The sequence below is a fragment of the Notothenia rossii genome (genome assembly GCF_949606895.1).
Source record: "Notothenia rossii genome assembly, chromosome: 6".
Taxonomy (NCBI): domain Eukaryota; kingdom Metazoa; phylum Chordata; class Actinopteri; order Perciformes; family Nototheniidae; genus Notothenia; species Notothenia rossii.
In genome coordinates, this window is record NC_136909.1 from 7,211,950 (window position 1) to 7,229,169 (window position 17,220).

Sequence of the window (17,220 nt, forward strand, 5' to 3'; positions counted from 1 at the left end):
GTTGCCCTGAGAGTCTCTCTACCTCGTAGTGGCTAAAAATCACTTACATTTAGCATCAAACTGGCCTATTTAACACACACGTTATTTCACAGAAAAATTAATTCCATTTCCAGAAAGGAAAAGTCAAGACATGTCCAGGAACCACCGAGAAAAGATGGAAAATGTATGCATTTATTGAAGAAAACAAATAAAAAAACATCTCAGTCTAATCAGGTTTTTCCCATGTTTGCCGTAGCCATCTGTTTCACGTGTGACCTCGAGAGAGAGAGTGTCCAGATATCAGAAAATTAAGGCAATTCCTGAACTGAGGAAAACATAGGAAATGGCAGTCGGTTTTAACACCATTAATAAAAACACTTACATTTTGTGCTACTGACCAACATACAAAAAATAACTTTTAAAATATTAACATTTTTACTTTCTTTTTTTTTGTTGAAAGAACATCCTCAGTGGGCCGATCCTGTTGAGGATTCCTCGCTGAGGTTTTTGCGATGAACTAACTTTGGGGAGTGCGGCTTGTTTTCACAAAAGAAGTTGACTCAGGCTATGACACAGGTGCTTCACACTTGCCACAAATAACATTACCGTCAATTCAACATTGTCCACACCCATAACATAAATGATCTTTTTTAACGTCTCCAGTGGACATCACAACCCAACGTGATGAGAATTCCTGTTTGACATTAGAGTAGTACCATACATCGTAAATACAAATCCAGACGCTTGTGCATATTTCTGTTGTGTTTTCTGAGCTCGGGTGTAGCCACCTTGTTGCAGCTGGATTTGTAAAGGGAGGGCGGGGGAGGAGAGCATGGCCGTAGAGGGGGGGAGGGGCAGTTAGACCGATGGCTCGTTTAAGTGCTTGAGGCGGATGCGCTGGATGTAGCTGGCGTTGGCAGGGCTGTAGCGGCTGGGGCTGAAGTCTGGAGAGGCGGCGTGCCGGGCGGGGCTGAAGCGTGCCGGGGAGCCGGGGGTCGGAGGCATCCTGAGGCCTGGTTTCACCACCGCAGGGCTGGGCCAGCTGGAAGACAAACAATACATACTTTATTAATCCCTCACAGGACTGAACTTGTTGACTGAGCCACTGCCGCCTCAACACATCAATAGTTAGTGGTTGCTCCTATTTAATGCTGCTAATGTTAACAAAAAGTAAAATGTCTTAAGTTTCTTGTCCCATAGAACAAAATAAAAATGTTTTTGTTGTAGATTTTAATTTGATTGTTTATATTAAGCTATTTGTCTAATATTAGTTTATTATCTTGAGATCAATTATGAGTTGGATTCGTTGGGTCACATGGATGTGTGCGGCACTCATAGAAAAATATAAATCACCTGTTCATCTGTGTGAGGTGTGTGTGTGCAAGAGAGGGTCGCTGTAACTTTCTGGTAGCTCATTAGAATAAGCTGAGGGATTTCTCCACCACCTGGCATGTCACCTCGCTACTTATTCCTAAACATGTCTGTGATTGTGTGAAGGTGTGACAGTTAGAGCAAAACGTTCAGGCTGCAAGAGCTGAAAAGCCCTCTCTGAAACAGAGGGTGCTACATCTCTGCTGCAATAACCAGGAATCATCCGCCCTTTTGTTTCATTTGTGGCATCCACCACATCACATGTTATATTAAAGACTGTTGAAGTCTATAATAAGTAACATTTTTCACAGTCATATGCTTTAACATATATTTAAAACTGCAAATGTAGTCAATGAGATGATGTTCCAACAGCAGGAGTAAAACCAGCAGAACACTAATAGAGAATAATGTGCGAGCAGCGTCTCACCTCTGCATGTCTGAAGTCGAGTATGAGATCATTGTGCTCTTCCACTTGTGAATGCTGGGATACTTCAGGACGTCGACGTCCAAGCCTTGTATCGCTGAGAAAACCTGTCTGTCCAGCTTGGATGGTGAATCCCTGCAACACCGCAGAATGAATAAACTGTTTTTAAAATCATAACTTGACATTTTTGGGCTAAAATGTTGTCTTATGCTGTTACAAAGTACGTGTTTTGACTCTAGAGTCTAGAGGCTACAGCGCCCCCAACTTATTTTTTGACAAATGTATATTTTTCAGAAAAATACATAAAAATAAAGCCCCCCCCCTTCCAAAACAATTGTGTTGATAAATTAAATAATACAAAAACAATAATGCTGTTAAAAATCATTATTATATCAAACTCAATAAATAAATAGAACAAAAAATGTATTTGAATTTTTTTTTTTTTGCATAAAGTTTAAAGTTTTAAACATATCACTAAAATAAATATTAATATATCTTATTCAATAAATGATCATAATGATGCTGTTAGAAGACATTTTTAAAAGAAAACAAGTAAATAAATCCTAAAGAAAATGAACAATTTGTGGAAAAACATCAATCTTAAGAATGATAGTAAACTAAGTAAATAAATGGAATTCAAACGAATACAAAAATAAAAACAGGCATAAATATATTTGTTCCTGTGAATTATTTATAGAGCTTTAAACGCTATTCCTTTTTGAGGAACTCGTGTTACTCACCCTTCGATGAACAGTCCTCTCCTGATCTTGGGCGGGGTCCTGGGCAGGAACTCGTTGGAGTTATCTAAGGACTTGTAGGAGGACCCTGAGGACCCCGAGCTGCTCAGGTCTCTCCCCCCATGGTCCCACGACTTGGACCTGGCACAGAGGCTCCTCCCCCCCCCCAGTGCCCCCCCCCTAGTCCTGCCCAGCCCCTCCACACTCTCCTGGGCTTCAAAGAACTCCTCCGAGCTGCCGCTGCTCCGCCTCCTCCTCTCCTCCTCTCCTCCCTCTGCGGGATCCCCCCCCTCCTGCCCAATGTGACCCAGAGAGAGGCGGGTCAGCCCGGGGCTGAGGTCCGAGGCTGAGGAGGGGGGGGAAGAGAAGATAGAGGAGACGGAGGAGATGCTGGAGTTCCTGTGCTCCTCCTGCAGAGACATCCGCTCAAACTCCACCATGAGGTTGGAGATGGGCGACAGCATGGAGGAGGAGGGGGAGGTGCGAGGGGCCACTTTGTCCCCGTTGTGAGTCCTGTCTCTGGAGGAGGACGAGGAGGAGGAAGAGGAGGAGGAGGAGGAGCACAGCCCGCTTTTGCAGGAAACCCCCGGCAACAGGAGTCCTTCGTCGCAGCAACACAGCAGCTCCTGCTCGGCTGCCGTCTCGATGAGGTCGGCCCCGCGGTGGTGCAGCATGGCGATGGGCAGGATGTGGAACTCGCGGCCCCCCGTCGCCCCCTTCAGGCCGGACGCGGCGCAGGACGTGATGCTGGTGAGCGCCGCGTTCTGACGGTTCTTCATCTCCTCCAGGCTCATGTCGTCGCCATCGTCCAGGAAGGCGCCCACGGAGATGGAGTTGCAGAACTTGTTGAGCTTTCCTGCAAAAAGGGGACGATGAGATGGAGCTTTATTTACTTTAGCTTTAACACTGTCAGGAAAACCTGTCCACTATCCCGTTGATGATTGGATCATAGAAATAAATGTACGAGACGGATACTCTGGACTTGGATCATCACAATTGTGTGTATCTTCTTCCTCCGCAGGCTGAGGAGGTTCAACATGGACTCCAGGATGCTCTGCAGCCTCTCAAGGTGCACCACAGAGAGGATCCTGACTGGCTGCATCGCGGCCTGGTACGGCAGCTGCACCGCCCTCAACCGCAAGGCTTTATAACATTCACCTGATTGCACTATTTCTATTTGATCCGTTTTGATTTGTATTTACTTGCATTATTTGATCTGTTTCATTGTGTTGCACTGTTGGAGGAGCCTGTGACCTAAGATTTCCATGGACAGAACGACACTGTAGCTATGTACGAATGGCAATAACAACGTAAAACTTGGAGGTACCTGGAGACGGGGTTTTGAACTTGTTGCTGGTCTCGTTCTCCCCGGCCTCCTCGTGACCATGGGGGCTGAAGTCCCTCTTGCTGAGATACTCGTTCAGCTTCAGCAGCCCCTCAGCAGATGACAGGTCCACAAAACTGTCCAGAAAGTCCCAGTACTCAGCCCACGGGTGGCCCATCTCATGAGCCAGATCTCTGTAGATAATGAATAATTATTAGCATTCAGATCAGGGGTTCCCAAACTTTTCAGCCCGCGACCCCCAAAATAACAGTGCCAGAGACTGGCGACCCCCTGTCGACGGGGGGGGGGGGGGGGGGGGTGCTAGTGAATTAATTTCAGTTTTCCGCACAAACACTGCGCTTGTGGATTGTGGAGCCTCGTTGTGGGGAAATTATACAGATGGCTAGTCCGCCCCTGGCTAGTCCGCCCCTGAAAATGTCTATGCAAACGTTATTATTAATTATAATTAAAACCCAAAAAATTATTTAAAAAAATTATCATTTTTTTTTATTAATTTTTTTTAAATTAAATTTTCCTATTTTATTTTGTAATCATCTCTCGACCCCACTCGGGGTCTCGCAGCGACCCCCACTTTGGGACCCCCTGATTTAGATGACACATACAATACAGCGATTTCTCTGTATTCATTATGATAATACCCTGAAGTCACAGTGCCAGTGGATCGCTAATCAAATTCCCAATAGAAGTTTGATATCCTCACACTAACTGCAGGTGCTTTTGAGTCAGTTCCAGGACTAATGTGAGGCTTTCAAGCCATGGTCCGTGTTCTTTCTCAGGACCCAGAACCTTGTCACAAAGCTCCATTAGAAAAGTTTGTTACTGATAATTGTGTGTATCTTTTTATATCTAGTTTTGAGAGTAAAATTATTTTTGGAGGGTTCAGGAAAGATGCACTAATGTGTTTGTAGCACGATCAATCCCAAAGTGTGTTAGCTTTGGCTACCTCAGTGTAATTATGAGCGTCACAAACAAAATGGCTGACTCATATTGACAATGATATAAGTTTCTGTCATCCAAATTATTTGTATCTACTCCAGTGTCTCAGAGTATGTTTAAGAAAACACATAAAGACATCGGAAGCAGAGTAAGGTGTTGGACATACCTGCCCACTCTCTCTGCCCCGCGGTCGGGATCAGACTTCAGGATGTTGTGGAAAAGGTCGCCCCGGTCTCTGGGTGGCGTCTTCCAGGAGCGACGGAAATCATCTGCCTGAAGGAGGGAAGAACATCTGCTGCTCAATAAATAAGATTAAGATAAGAGGTACTTCATTCATACCCAGTTGGGACATTGTTGCGTGGCAGCTGCATAAAAAACTAAACAAGTTAGTAGAAATAAACAATACTAGAATTTAAACATCTCAAAATAGAATTAAAACAGCATTAAGAAGTAGAAAATATACAGTAGACTGTGAAGATAACAAATCTACAAACTCTGACAAAAACTATTGAAGGGCTTTAGACACAATATAAAGCAGGATATGATTTACTTTAAGCGTGTTAAGTTGAATATGAATGTGAAATGTACAGTGGGTGGAGTTATCCAAGGAGAAGCTAAGTATCAGTGAGTTCTCTGCCAGTCAGAGGGGAGTTGTTGAACAGAATGTTGCACTGATAGGGTCATAGATTTAGTTGAGTTTGTTTATAGTGTCGTGGACAGTCCCCATTGATCAACTGTCACAACAAATGATAAATCGGGGCAGCTTTAGCCAACATGGCTGTTGTCCCCGTCCAGATGATAATGGACACCCTTAAAATCACAACAGATGTATTATAGTAAAGGTAAGCAGGTAATCAGGAGGTGAACTTGCTTTAGAGGGACTCAGCGGGCCGGCGTAGGCTGTGACCGTCATGACGGGGTCCATCGGGCTTCTGGGGTGCGGACGGATCATAGAGAAACTCTCTGAGGACTCGGGGGACCAGAGAGCACCGATGATGGGCTGAGAGGAGTTATCCACTGCCCTCAGCAACGGGATGAAGCAGCGGTCTGTGATGCAACAGACACATTCAAGGTCACCTATTATTATTATTATTATTATTATTATTATTATTATTATTATTATCAAAACCCTTCATGTCTCTTCTACATCAACATGTGTCCCCTCTTCTCCATGTCTCTTCTACATCAACATGTGTCCCCTCTTCTTCATGTCTCTTCTACATCAACATGTGTGTCCCCTGTAGAAAGAGACTCTGAAAGTTTCAGGAACAAAGATTCTCTCTCTTTTTGTCCTGATCCATTTTATATAAAAACCTGTCTGAAAATGAGCTGATCAGATTTTGGCCACTTTATGATGTCATAACGATGTTTTGTCTTGTGTAACCATTAGCCAATCAGCAACCAAGGTAACCCCCCCCCCCCCACCTTATCACCTGAATCTCCTCCTAGAGCACCATTGTGTTCTTTGTAACCAAATGTCTCTCAGAGGGGCGTGGGGAGGGGCTCCTTATTTTCATCTAAAGTAACAGACAGAGGCCGTTTCACAATCTCGAGGAAACTGGCTTCCAAGCCAATATTTCAAGGATGCTACGTCATCGAGTGCCGCCGAAGGACCGTTCCAATCTCCAGCATACTTGGAATTCCACCGAGGCCGCGTCCTTGGTTTGGGGGTAATTTCGAGGCTGCACATGCGTAGACTTCGCGTCCTTCAAATCCCCACAATGCTTTGCGCACGGACCAATTTCCCCAAATCTGTGGCGGAAAATGTAAGGCGGGGCCTCTCATATGACGCACACCTGCACACTTGCTCGCCTGTTCCACTCTTCGTTTTCCGAATGCCAGGAAGGATTCTTGCCTAGCTTCTGGAGCAAGTGACTCGGAAGACATGTGCTACCAAGCAAGCATCCTCACGATTGAGAAACGGCCAGAGAATCAGCACTTTTGAAACAGGGCTGAAACAGAGGGGATTATGGGTAATGCTGCAATGATCTGTTTGGTGTTTCAGCCAATCAGAGACAGGTTCTGTATATATCTGAGATCTGTAATATATTGATGAAAAACAGTGTAATAGGGGACCTTTAAAATTGAGATGAGGTTTTAAATGATATTACAATTGCGATCTAGATTAGAAATACAATATTGATCCTGAATTTCTCTCAATACTGGAAGGATTGATCTATTTTAAACCATAATTCTCATTGTCATTGATAAATATATTAAAGGATCTGTAACAAACTAAATATATTTTGTATATAAGTATGTAGAATATGATAATTAGACTAGGGTATCTCTGTAGCTTTTCAAAACGTCATTCAAAATGTTATTTTAAAAACATATTAAGCCTTTAAAAACATTGTGCTTCCTGAGATTTTATAAATATGACCTTTATTCACCTTCCTTCAGTTCATGGACTGCTTTTATTTTCAATGAGGGTCTTATTCGAAACTTTAAAAAAAAATCATTATCTTGATTTTAACCCTAAAAATAAAACAAAGCCGACAGTGCACTTTTAAAAAGAATAACATTTGCTGTGATGTGTTTGAAGCCTGTCAGACCTCATAGTTCACACCCCAGGCTGACTCTCAGGGGAAAGAACAAAACACACAACAAGCTGCAATATGATTTATAATAGAGCGTTGATGTTAGGTTTAATCAATAGAACAGTGAGATGTTTATATTTGAACCAACCACCCAAACAAATACTAATAATAGATGTATGGTCCCTCTCCCTCCCACTAACCTCTCTTTATACATCCTGTGCACGAGCGGCAACGCCCCCTGTAGCTGCTTGGCTGGATTACTTTAGTGTGGTACTTTATCTGTTCACCATTTACAGAACCAGAGCTGAACATGAACACGAGACGTCTGCTTTCCTCACACACAGCCAAATATGTTGGCTTAATTTGATAAAGAGTGTATTGGATTATAATCTCTGTCTGCACCTTTAATCCGGCTTCTTTCTGAGTGAAAGTACATTTAATAACCCGTGTCCTTCAGGAAGCAGAGGAGAATAGAAACAAAAAACATCTTAAGACCAAGTGTGCGTGTCCTTACCCTCCAGATAGTCACTTATCTTCTGCTTCACTTCCTGGGTTTTATTTTTCCTGCTACAAATAAGCTGTGAAAAGGAAAAAACAAATGAGAAATGGACATGAGTACAGCTGAGTGCATGCAACTGTTGCTGGATTAGCTGGGGAAAGAATGTGTCTAATTTTAGCCTTCAATGTGCGGCGAGTGATTGTTGCCAAAAGATTTTAAAAGGTCAGGGCTTCAAAACCAGAGTGAGCATAACGGTACCTCCCTCAGCAGCGACTGTGCGAAGCTGAGAAGCTGCTGGAAGTGTACAGACTTCTGCAAAACGGTCTGTGTAACAAACCCAAAGTTCAATAAGGGTTACAAATAAGCGTCCTCACATCACAAGGCTTCTGGCCGTCCTTGTTCTTGCAGCTCTTATCGCAGTCGGGATGCGAACACAGGACGTTGACCACGTCTGGGCATCCGAACTTACAGGCAAAGTGGAGAGGGGTTTCAAAGCCCTGCGGCATAAAGAGAAACATGTTAATAACACACAACTACTTTATTATGGAATATATATAGACTGTACTAACGTGATGCTTTCATACAAGAACGTTCATATTTGATGTTATGTAGAGAAGTGGAGCTGTAATAAATGATACTTAGTTGGGTTTCTTTTGTAGGTACATCTTGCTTAAACCAATGGGCAGTACAAAAGTCCTTCAACAAATCCTAAATTCAAGAAGGTAAATGTTCAGGTTTTACAACAACAAAGATCTAAGTGCTGTGTTCCTGAGAAGAATATGTTCACGTTCTCTCATCACAAAGTAAATGTGTTTTTTGTGCAATTTAAAGATTTTACATGGGGTACAAAATAGCCAGTTGCTAAGAGGTAACTAGGTGAGAGTACAGATGTGTTCTGGGATGTTAAACGTAATTGCGTCAAGCGTGCAAATTCATGACATATACAGGGTTCATACACTCAAGGATTTTCATTGACTTCTCAATGACCGTTACCTAATTTTCCATGACCAAAAAAATTACTCTTTCTCAGCGGTACCACTGGAAATGGGTTATTTTAACATTGAACAGGAAAATAAGGTCTGCATATGAAACATGTTGTGCCTATCTAAAACAAATCCAATAGTAGGCTAACTAGCTCCTACAGGCTAAAGCAACTCAAATCTCTCACCAGCAAAACACCTCGTCAGTTAAATGCTAATTTACGTTTCATTACTATACGATACAGTATTTATTATCATTATACTATTACTATTTCGGAGATTAGGTCAAATATAAATTATATTTGATGCAACTTTAGTTACATTTCCATAACTTTCCCTGGGCCTGGAATTAGCATTTTGAATTTCCATGACTTTTCCAGGTTTTTAATGACCGTAAGAAACCTGCTTATAGCCTTTTGTTTGCTTTTTGCCTTCAACAAAGTGGTGTTTTTCTTTCATTAGTAAACTGCGTAAAGTATCTTGCTTAAAGATAGATCAAACTGGGTGTCATCAGGTTCGGAACGTACAGCCTTATCTGGAGTGTTGAGGTAAAGATCTACGATGTAGCGGATGCGTTTTTGCAGCATGGCCTCCTGGTCGTCTGGATACATGAGGCGCATAAATGTGGGGTTTTCCAAAGTGTCCAGGAGCAGCTGAGCGATTCCCGCCTGGTTCTCCTTCGCTGCCGAGTGCATCACGTTGTACCGGCAGCCCTCCTTCAGAGGAACACATTTATGGATCAGGATTTCATCATTTTATTTTGATCTCCTGGAAACAGGGAGGATGCTTCATCGTGTCCGAAAGCAGCATCTGACCTTAACTTGCTGATGTCAGGGATTTATCACCAAACTTTTATTATTCTTTTTTAATGACAATACAGGATCCTTAAAATGAACTGGCGTCACATTTAAAGAACCAATTTCTATGACATCATTCAAGTTATTTGTATACACACAGTCACCAGGTTTGTTCTTCGACTCGATATTTAGCAAATCTAATCTTTGCTTAAAATGTATTTAATTTTTTTACTTCAGGAGAGCATTAACTTACAAGTTGGCACTGATGTAGAAAAGTGTTTTATGTCTCAACAAATGACCGGTAAAGCTAATGAATCTCTATTAAAAGCACACAGAGTTTAAGAAATACATCGACAAGCCTAAACTAATTCTGCTTCCTTATTAAGTCCAGGTTTTATTTGGTTGAAAAAGAGATGAATGATGTGTCTACCTGCACGATGGTGGGATTATCCCCTGAGCCGATGAGATAGCGCGGGTTGTCCCAGACCAGCTCGATGAAGGCCGTCTCGTCTCCCTTCTCCACGGCTTTCCTCAGTTTGGCCGTCAGGTCCTGCGTGCGCGGGCTCTTGAAGCTGTTGGCCCGCTCCCGGTTGATGCTGTCAACCTCCATGTGGTCTGGGTGGAGAGGGAGAAGACGTTTAACTCAAGACACTGTTCAAGGTTTGTATTTCTGTTTGCTTCAGACACAATTGACAAAGGCTCTTAGCACTAAATCTGCATTTTCTAAAAGAAAGCTATAATTAAGTTAAAGAGGGCACTTCCATTTAAAGGCAGCAATAATGTATAAAGGATAAAGAAACATAATCCCTGAAAGCAACACATGCAATATTATAGCCTTATAATGATTCCTTCTATAATACAGAGCACCATGTTGACAGGAAACTGTTCTCTTCAGTGTTAACCCTTCTTCTCTCTGCTGGCCTTCTACCGATAAAAACCCTAAATGGACCAATACACAACAAACAGTATTGTTGTTATAGACTTTCTTTTCACACAGAGAGGGGTTTACCTTTACTGAGGAGCAGACCTGGTTTGGCCGGAGACACACAGGGTGTGGATTTGTTGGGCGAGGCGAAATAGTCACAGATCCCCTTGGCAAACTTCTCAGCATCCTCACGGTTGGCGAAGCGGTTGAAGCGCGCGCCCTTCATCATCTTAACAGCTTGAAGGGCATCCTTCTTATCCGTGTATACATGTGCTCTCTCTGCAGGGAAACAAATAAGCATTTTAGATGTTTCAATATGACCTTAATAACCTATTAAGCCCCAAAGCCCCCGCTAGCAGGGGCTACAGGCTTTTACAGGCTTCTTAACATTTAATAAACTATGAATGTGTCATACTCACTTAACGGGAAGAAACTCAGCTATCTGACGATATGAACTATTTTTACCGAAACAAAAACACGTCTCACAAGAAGCGTCTAAATTAGTCCTGAGCGAAAAAATGCTAACGCACTTAGCACAGAACTCTAGGTATAAATACTTCATTACTTATTGGATCTGCACAAACAAGATATCAGCTAGAAAACTGAGATTCCACAGATTCTAGAGGTATTAGTATCATCACTGAGCGATCAGAACTCGCGACAGGGGAAGCAAACCCAGACATCACAACACGTAGCTTTACGGAGCAAGCACGGGAGTAATGCCTTACCTTTTGCCGTTTCTGATCAAAAGTTGTGTTCAATGGCATTAAAAGGATAAAAACGCGGCTGAAGGATAATCCAATGTGTCTGTGTCACTTTGAAATTATTCCTGATAATCCATCATTCCATTTTTATATAAAAAATGAGTTTTCATATTAGCTGCTATGCCAGCTTCCTGTATTGGGTATTCTGGCTACGCACCACTCTCACTCCTTATTTGGTAACCTGTGTGTGTGTATGTGGAACTTCCCATCGATTCCATTGGCTCTAACGGTTAAAAAGAGGTGTCAATCATCAAAATCGATGGAGGGGGGCCAGAGATATGGAAAATCCACCCAAACGACCCCAGAAGTGTTTTTTTGTGCTAAACCTCTCTAAAAAGGTCAGATTTCACTTGTTTTGCATCAATCTTGATACAGGGTACTTACTATATGTTGTACTTTGGACTCCTAAAGCTTTTAGTCTACTATGACATCATTCAATGGTGGTTTTCACTATAAGTAATGTTTTTTTTTGGACAGACACTATAATTTAAGTTTTTTTACGATGTTCAATCTGAATTTACTTTAAAATTTTAAAAAATCAATATTGATTCTGACTTTTCTACATCCAACTCTCAGGTTTATCATTGCTTTGAGAAAAAACATTATTAATTTTCCCCTTTTAGAAGGGAAGATATGGTCATTTGTTCTGGGAATGTCATTTTCAAGCCTGAGACCTGAAAAACAGGCTCGGGGCTTAACTTCTTTTTTAATTTATTACTGTTTGTTAGTGTGATTTCCTAACTGGTGGTTGAAGTTTTTTTTCCTTGTTAGCCAGTAAAGTCATATTCTGATGAGAATCCAGTGCCACCACAATAAAAGCAGTTAGAATAAAAGCAGTTAGAATAAAAGCAGTTAGAATAAAAGCCACCCTGACAGGTTAACATACCCATCTTTGATTTTTGTTGTGGATTAGGAATAAATTATAGTACTCTAATCTAGAAAGTTCAGGCAATCCTACTTTCTTGCTGCTTACCAAAAAAGAAATAACAACGCTTGTTTTCAACCACTTCAACCACGCAGCAAGTCCAAAACAAATAAAAAATATGGACAAACAGTGCGAATAAACAAATAAGCAATGTGTCAATCTTTTAAACTGGACTTTAGCGCCGGGGAAAAGCCAAAACTTGATCAGAAAGCAGAATCCCTCATTTGATATCAGATAGTTAGTTAAGATCTATTTAAGGCTGATTATCAATACATTGTATAGTGACATCTCTTATTGATACAATTATGATTGTGTGAAATGGTGCTGGCTTTCCAAATACACATGAAGTGTATCATGGTGTTGAAGTTTTTTCCCCCCACACTAATCTAAACAGCTAATATAAAGATTAACATGCAAATTATCTATAACTTTTGCCAGCTCTTAATCTATAAAACTGAAATCTGTATCACACCACATGAAGTAAAAAGCTGTGTCTGTCTTACCATTTCTAGACAACACATCCTCCCACATTGGACATACTCCATAATAACAGGTTGGGGACACTTGTGCCGACTTTGAAGGGGTTTCCGTTTGGGACTGAGAGTAGCTGCATTCTGCAGAACAGTTTGAGGTCGTCTTTGAGAAGATCTCGTCTTCCTCAGGAGGGTTGAGACCTACTCCGTAGCCAAAGTCCAACTCTTCACTGGCCTCCTCAGTGGGTTTGCATTTTGTTGAACAGGAGGTTAATACAGCTTCTGCAGGTTTGGCATTATCCGCATCAGAGGCTCCACTGGCGGCCGAAGAGCTGCTGTCCGTGTCCGTGGCACTGGTCTCTGGACCGGCTAGCACTCGGGCTAACTTCCTCTCAAAGGTGGCTCGGGTGGTCGCTGTGATCGGACCGCACTTGACGCCCGCTCGGGCAAACTCTCCTCGAAGTTCATCCGCACTCAGCCCCCTCAGCCTGCTCAGAACCACCTCCATGCTTTAGCTCCCTACAACACAATACAACCAGAAAACCTTTATTAGTCCCACAGAGGCGACATGTACATTGTTACATCAGAAAAGAGCCAAAGACAGCTTAATGTTACCTAAGAAGCATGCATAACAAATATTTAAGATGCAAAATAAATGAAATACATTCAAGCCATTGTGACCAGCAGATGATGATAAACAAAAAAACAATCATGTAGGGGAATTTGATAAGTAGCATGTTTTTTTTTTTTTTTTAGGGATTCAAAATGTTATTTTTAATACCAAATATGATTCATCATAATACTGTTGTTTCAAGTTATACTTCATGAGTAACAAAGTAAAAATTCGTCAAGAATGATTTCTACAACACTGGAACAGATCCAGGTAGTCTGTAATTATACATAACCTAGAAGGAAACATACAATTTGATTTGTCTATAAACAGAAATACATAATTGTATTTTGATTGGAGTACACTATAGCTTATTTATAAATCATACAATTAAAATGAGCACATACCAACACATTGGTAAGACTCAATTAAATGACAAAGTGAGCTAAATAGATTTTTACCTTCCACTATAATTCAATATAATGAGCAATCCTATAGCCTGCGACGGCTCTGTGTGCATAACATCATTATTAAATGCCATTCATGCTTTTTAAAATACAAAAAGGTGCCACTCTTTGTTAAATGTAAACTTATTTTACCAACAAGTAACCCCCTTCAGTGCAAAGTATTTCCAGGTAGGGGGCACACATATATAAGATAACTTGTCTGTATGCTCAACAACTACACATATTAGTCCCTGAAATGCAATAAAGCAGGTAATACTGAAGTTCTAAGCACTCGTATTGCTAGTTATTTTGTATCAAAACAATCCACACTGTTATGTGAGTAGCATCCGTTAGCTAGGATGCTAATCAACAAGTCAGCTTTAGCAGCCGGGAGTGAGACTGGCAAAGCTAGCAGGAGAGAAACTGCTCAGATGAAGATCGACAATGGAAGATTAAACACACACACACACTTTGACCTGGAATGATAACGATCACAAATGTATAAAAAATGGATAAACAATGACAATATCAATCGGTTCTTTCGCACACTGTCACGCCCAAGTGTGTTATTCTTCGAGGTGGATGTAACGCAACACATTTGATACGTGAATATGGCGATACTAATCTAAGTTTACGTGATGACATCTAATAACAAAAGTGTCCTTATACTTACCAAAGAACATTTTTATGTAATACACGCAGAGCTGTTAGAAACCGCTGTTAGTTTTGCAAAGATAAACTGTTGGACAGACACAAAGCTGGAGACGGTCTGCTCTCATTGTTTACAACATGTCCTGCGCATGCTCAGTTACAAGGGAGGGAGCACGGTGCATTCCAGTGCTGTGGGGAAATTAAGCTCTGAACGACCTGATGAGGGTGACAGTCGAGCGGAGATCAAATTTTGCAACCATACAGTCTATGTTTGCAACTGGCATGTGACATTGCACTGACGGACCATGTCGCTACTTTACTCACTCCAAACAGTGGCTTATTTGTAACATATACGGAATTCGTGTTCTAAAAAAGTTGTTTTGCCGTGCCACGAGAAATAATATTATTCAGCTGAGTTATACACAATCTAAATCCCTTTAACTCTACTATAATCCCATATAATTGTATGCTTTGTCATGTCTTTAATATCGCTGGTGGACGATTACAAAACAAAACAGAAAGCTACTTTAAGTTGCTTCTGGCGGACGTGTCTTACATGTACGAACTTTCCCCAAACACTTGAACGTTGCATCATACTCTCCCATAGCAGACGTGACAAATCCAAAGAAACGATAACCTAGCAAACTCATGTGCAGGTATTTCTGGTTAAAAACGCATTCACATTGTTTATAATAAATGCAAAAACCGAAATAGTGAAAATGAAGTGCCGGAATAAACACCATATTAGAGTATAATCATGTTGGCACAATCCCCACGTTTGCAGGCCAACTTGTATGAGGCAAGACATACGATATTAATAGAAAAATAACATCGCTACCCAGAATAGACATTTGTTCGTTTAAGGTTGCAAGCAAAGACATTAAGCATGACGTTTGTTGGATTCACAATCCGGTTAAGGAAGCTGAGTCTGACAAGCAGGCTAACTAGCCACTTAGCAAGGAAAGAAGCTAATCAGTCAAGCCACCGGTTAGCATTAGCATACATGAAATACCTACAGTAAGAACAGTTTTTAGTGTCCCTCAAGAGCACATACGCTTAAACATGTTTCACAGTTAACTGTAGTGTAATGTTAGTTGAACATATTATAATTTTTAACAGTGACATGCCCACCTCCACCTCTCCTCCCGGTAACTGTTGCTAGGTGTCTTCTTCTGTTCTCTCACCGCTAATGGTTTCAAAATGCAGACAGTTAGGACCCCGTTGTGGCTAACGGAGTGCCTTGATCAAAGCAACGATTACAACTGAATTCAATTCAAATTCAAAGGCTTTGTTGTCAAGCGCATTAGCTACAGTGTAGATAGGGCAACGTCCCAAGAAAATTAAAATAGTGCAAGAAGTAAAAGAGTAGAATACAATAATGCAGATTATGTTGCAAGTGTGCAAGTAATGCTGAAGAACAGGATGAATCATCAGTAGTGGAACAAGTATTCAGATTACTCACTTAAGTAAAAGTACTAGCAATATTACAGAACAGAGGTGGGAGAAGTACTCAGGTCTTGTACTTGAGTAAAAGTAGAAGTACTCAGATCTTGTACTTAAGTAAAAGTAGAAGTAGTCAGATCTTGTACTTGAGTAAAAGTAAAAGTAGTCAGATCTTGTACTTGAGTAAAAGTAAAAGTAGTCAGATCTTGTACTTGAGTAAAAGTAGATGTACCAGAGTGTAGGAATACTCTGTTACAGTAAAAGTCCTGCATTCAAAATGTTAACTCAAGTAAAAGTATAAAAGTATTATCATCAAAATATAGTTAAAGTAGCAAAAGTAAAAGTAGTAATTCGGCGGATTGGCCCATTTCAGAATAATATTTATGATATGGTTAGATTATAATCATTGTTGCATTAATATGTTTATGTGGATTTACTCCAGGTGAAACTAAAATCTTATTTAAGTGTTGTATATATTTCATATCATTAATCCATATGTATTATATATATATATATATATATTGAAGTACCTAAAAGTATTAAATACATGTGGTAAAAATACACCATATAGGCCTACCTCTAAATTGTAGTGGGGTAGAAGAACAAAGTAGCTGAGAATGGAGATACTCATGTTAAGTACCTCGAAATTGTATTAAAGTATAATTCTTGAGTAAATGTATTTCGTTACTTCCCATCTCTGGAAATAATCAGTGGTAGAAAAAATATCCATATTCTTTACTTGAGTAAAAGTACCAATACCACTTTGTTAAAATACTATAATAACTAAACATTTGTAAACATTTTAAAGCAATACATCTTCACATTAAAGAAGCTGGAACTGTGAGTAAAACATCTCTTAATTCCAATTAATTTTTCTGTTAAACCACTCATGGTGTTAGTTACCTAAATACAATGTTGGATAGTTTAATCTATACCAAATAATACATTAAAAAAGTTGCTAAAGTAAAGTGTGTCAAAATCTGAATTTATAAAGAAACTATTCTGTAATACATCTGTAAAATAAATGAGTAAAAACTACATAATTGGCTTCCAAAATGTAGTAGAGTAGAAGTATAAAGTAGTATAAAATGAAAATACTCGGGTACAAGTACCTCAAATAGCTTAAATAGAATTGAGTAAAACACACTGGACACTGCACTTGGTCAGAAACTAGAGGAGACTGTGAAGTCCACCGCAGACGGACCACTTTTGGACAAAATGTCCTTTCCATTAAAGGCAGCTCATTGTGGAATAGCCTCCCAACTGAGATACGGGATTGTCCCACTCTCAATAGCTTCAAAGGTCAACTCAAACAATGGTTGAGAAACAAACATACGTGCGATCACCGCTAAATGGACTTTGTCCCGATAGCAAT

The 17,220-nt window shown here is 40.6% G+C and overlaps 1 protein-coding gene across 2 annotated transcripts; it reads right to left on the reverse strand.

The window, feature by feature from the left end:
• Positions 1-157: 157 nt before the first annotated feature.
• ankle2 (ankyrin repeat and LEM domain containing 2) lies at positions 158-15,672 on the reverse strand. Of its 2 annotated transcripts, none has more exons than XM_079690467.1 (13): positions 15,534-15,672; positions 12,726-13,214; positions 10,618-10,812; positions 10,039-10,223; positions 9,339-9,527; positions 8,206-8,328; positions 7,847-7,910; positions 5,660-5,839; positions 4,959-5,061; positions 3,839-4,029; positions 2,515-3,367; positions 1,778-1,909; positions 158-1,021 (listed from the first exon to the last, which is right to left on the reverse strand). In XM_079690467.1, exons 2-13 carry the CDS (start codon positions 13,201-13,203, stop codon positions 838-840), a joined length of 2,877 nt encoding a protein of 958 aa, XP_079546593.1. In that variant the 5' UTR covers positions 13,204-13,214; positions 15,534-15,672; the 3' UTR covers positions 158-837. The 2 variants fall into 2 exon arrangements, with proteins under 2 accessions (XP_079546593.1, XP_079546592.1); XM_079690466.1 differs by lacking the exon at positions 15,534-15,672 and adding an exon at positions 14,425-14,574.
• Positions 15,673-17,220: the final 1,548 nt, after the last annotated feature.

Excerpts from the sequence above, each read along its gene's own strand:
- ankle2 (XM_079690467.1), bottom strand. The coding sequence starts at position 13,203 with ATGGAGGTGGTTCTGAGCAGGCTGAGGGGGCTGAGTGCGGATGAACTT. Across the intron at positions 10,813-12,725 it reads GGATGTGTTGTCTAGAAATG|AGAGAGCACATGTATACACG; the intron begins GTAAGACAGACA and ends GTTTCCCTGCAG. Across the intron at positions 5,062-5,659 it reads GCTGAGTCCCTCTAAAGCAA|ATGATTTCCGTCGCTCCTGG; the intron begins GTTCACCTCCTG and ends TCCTTCAGGCAG.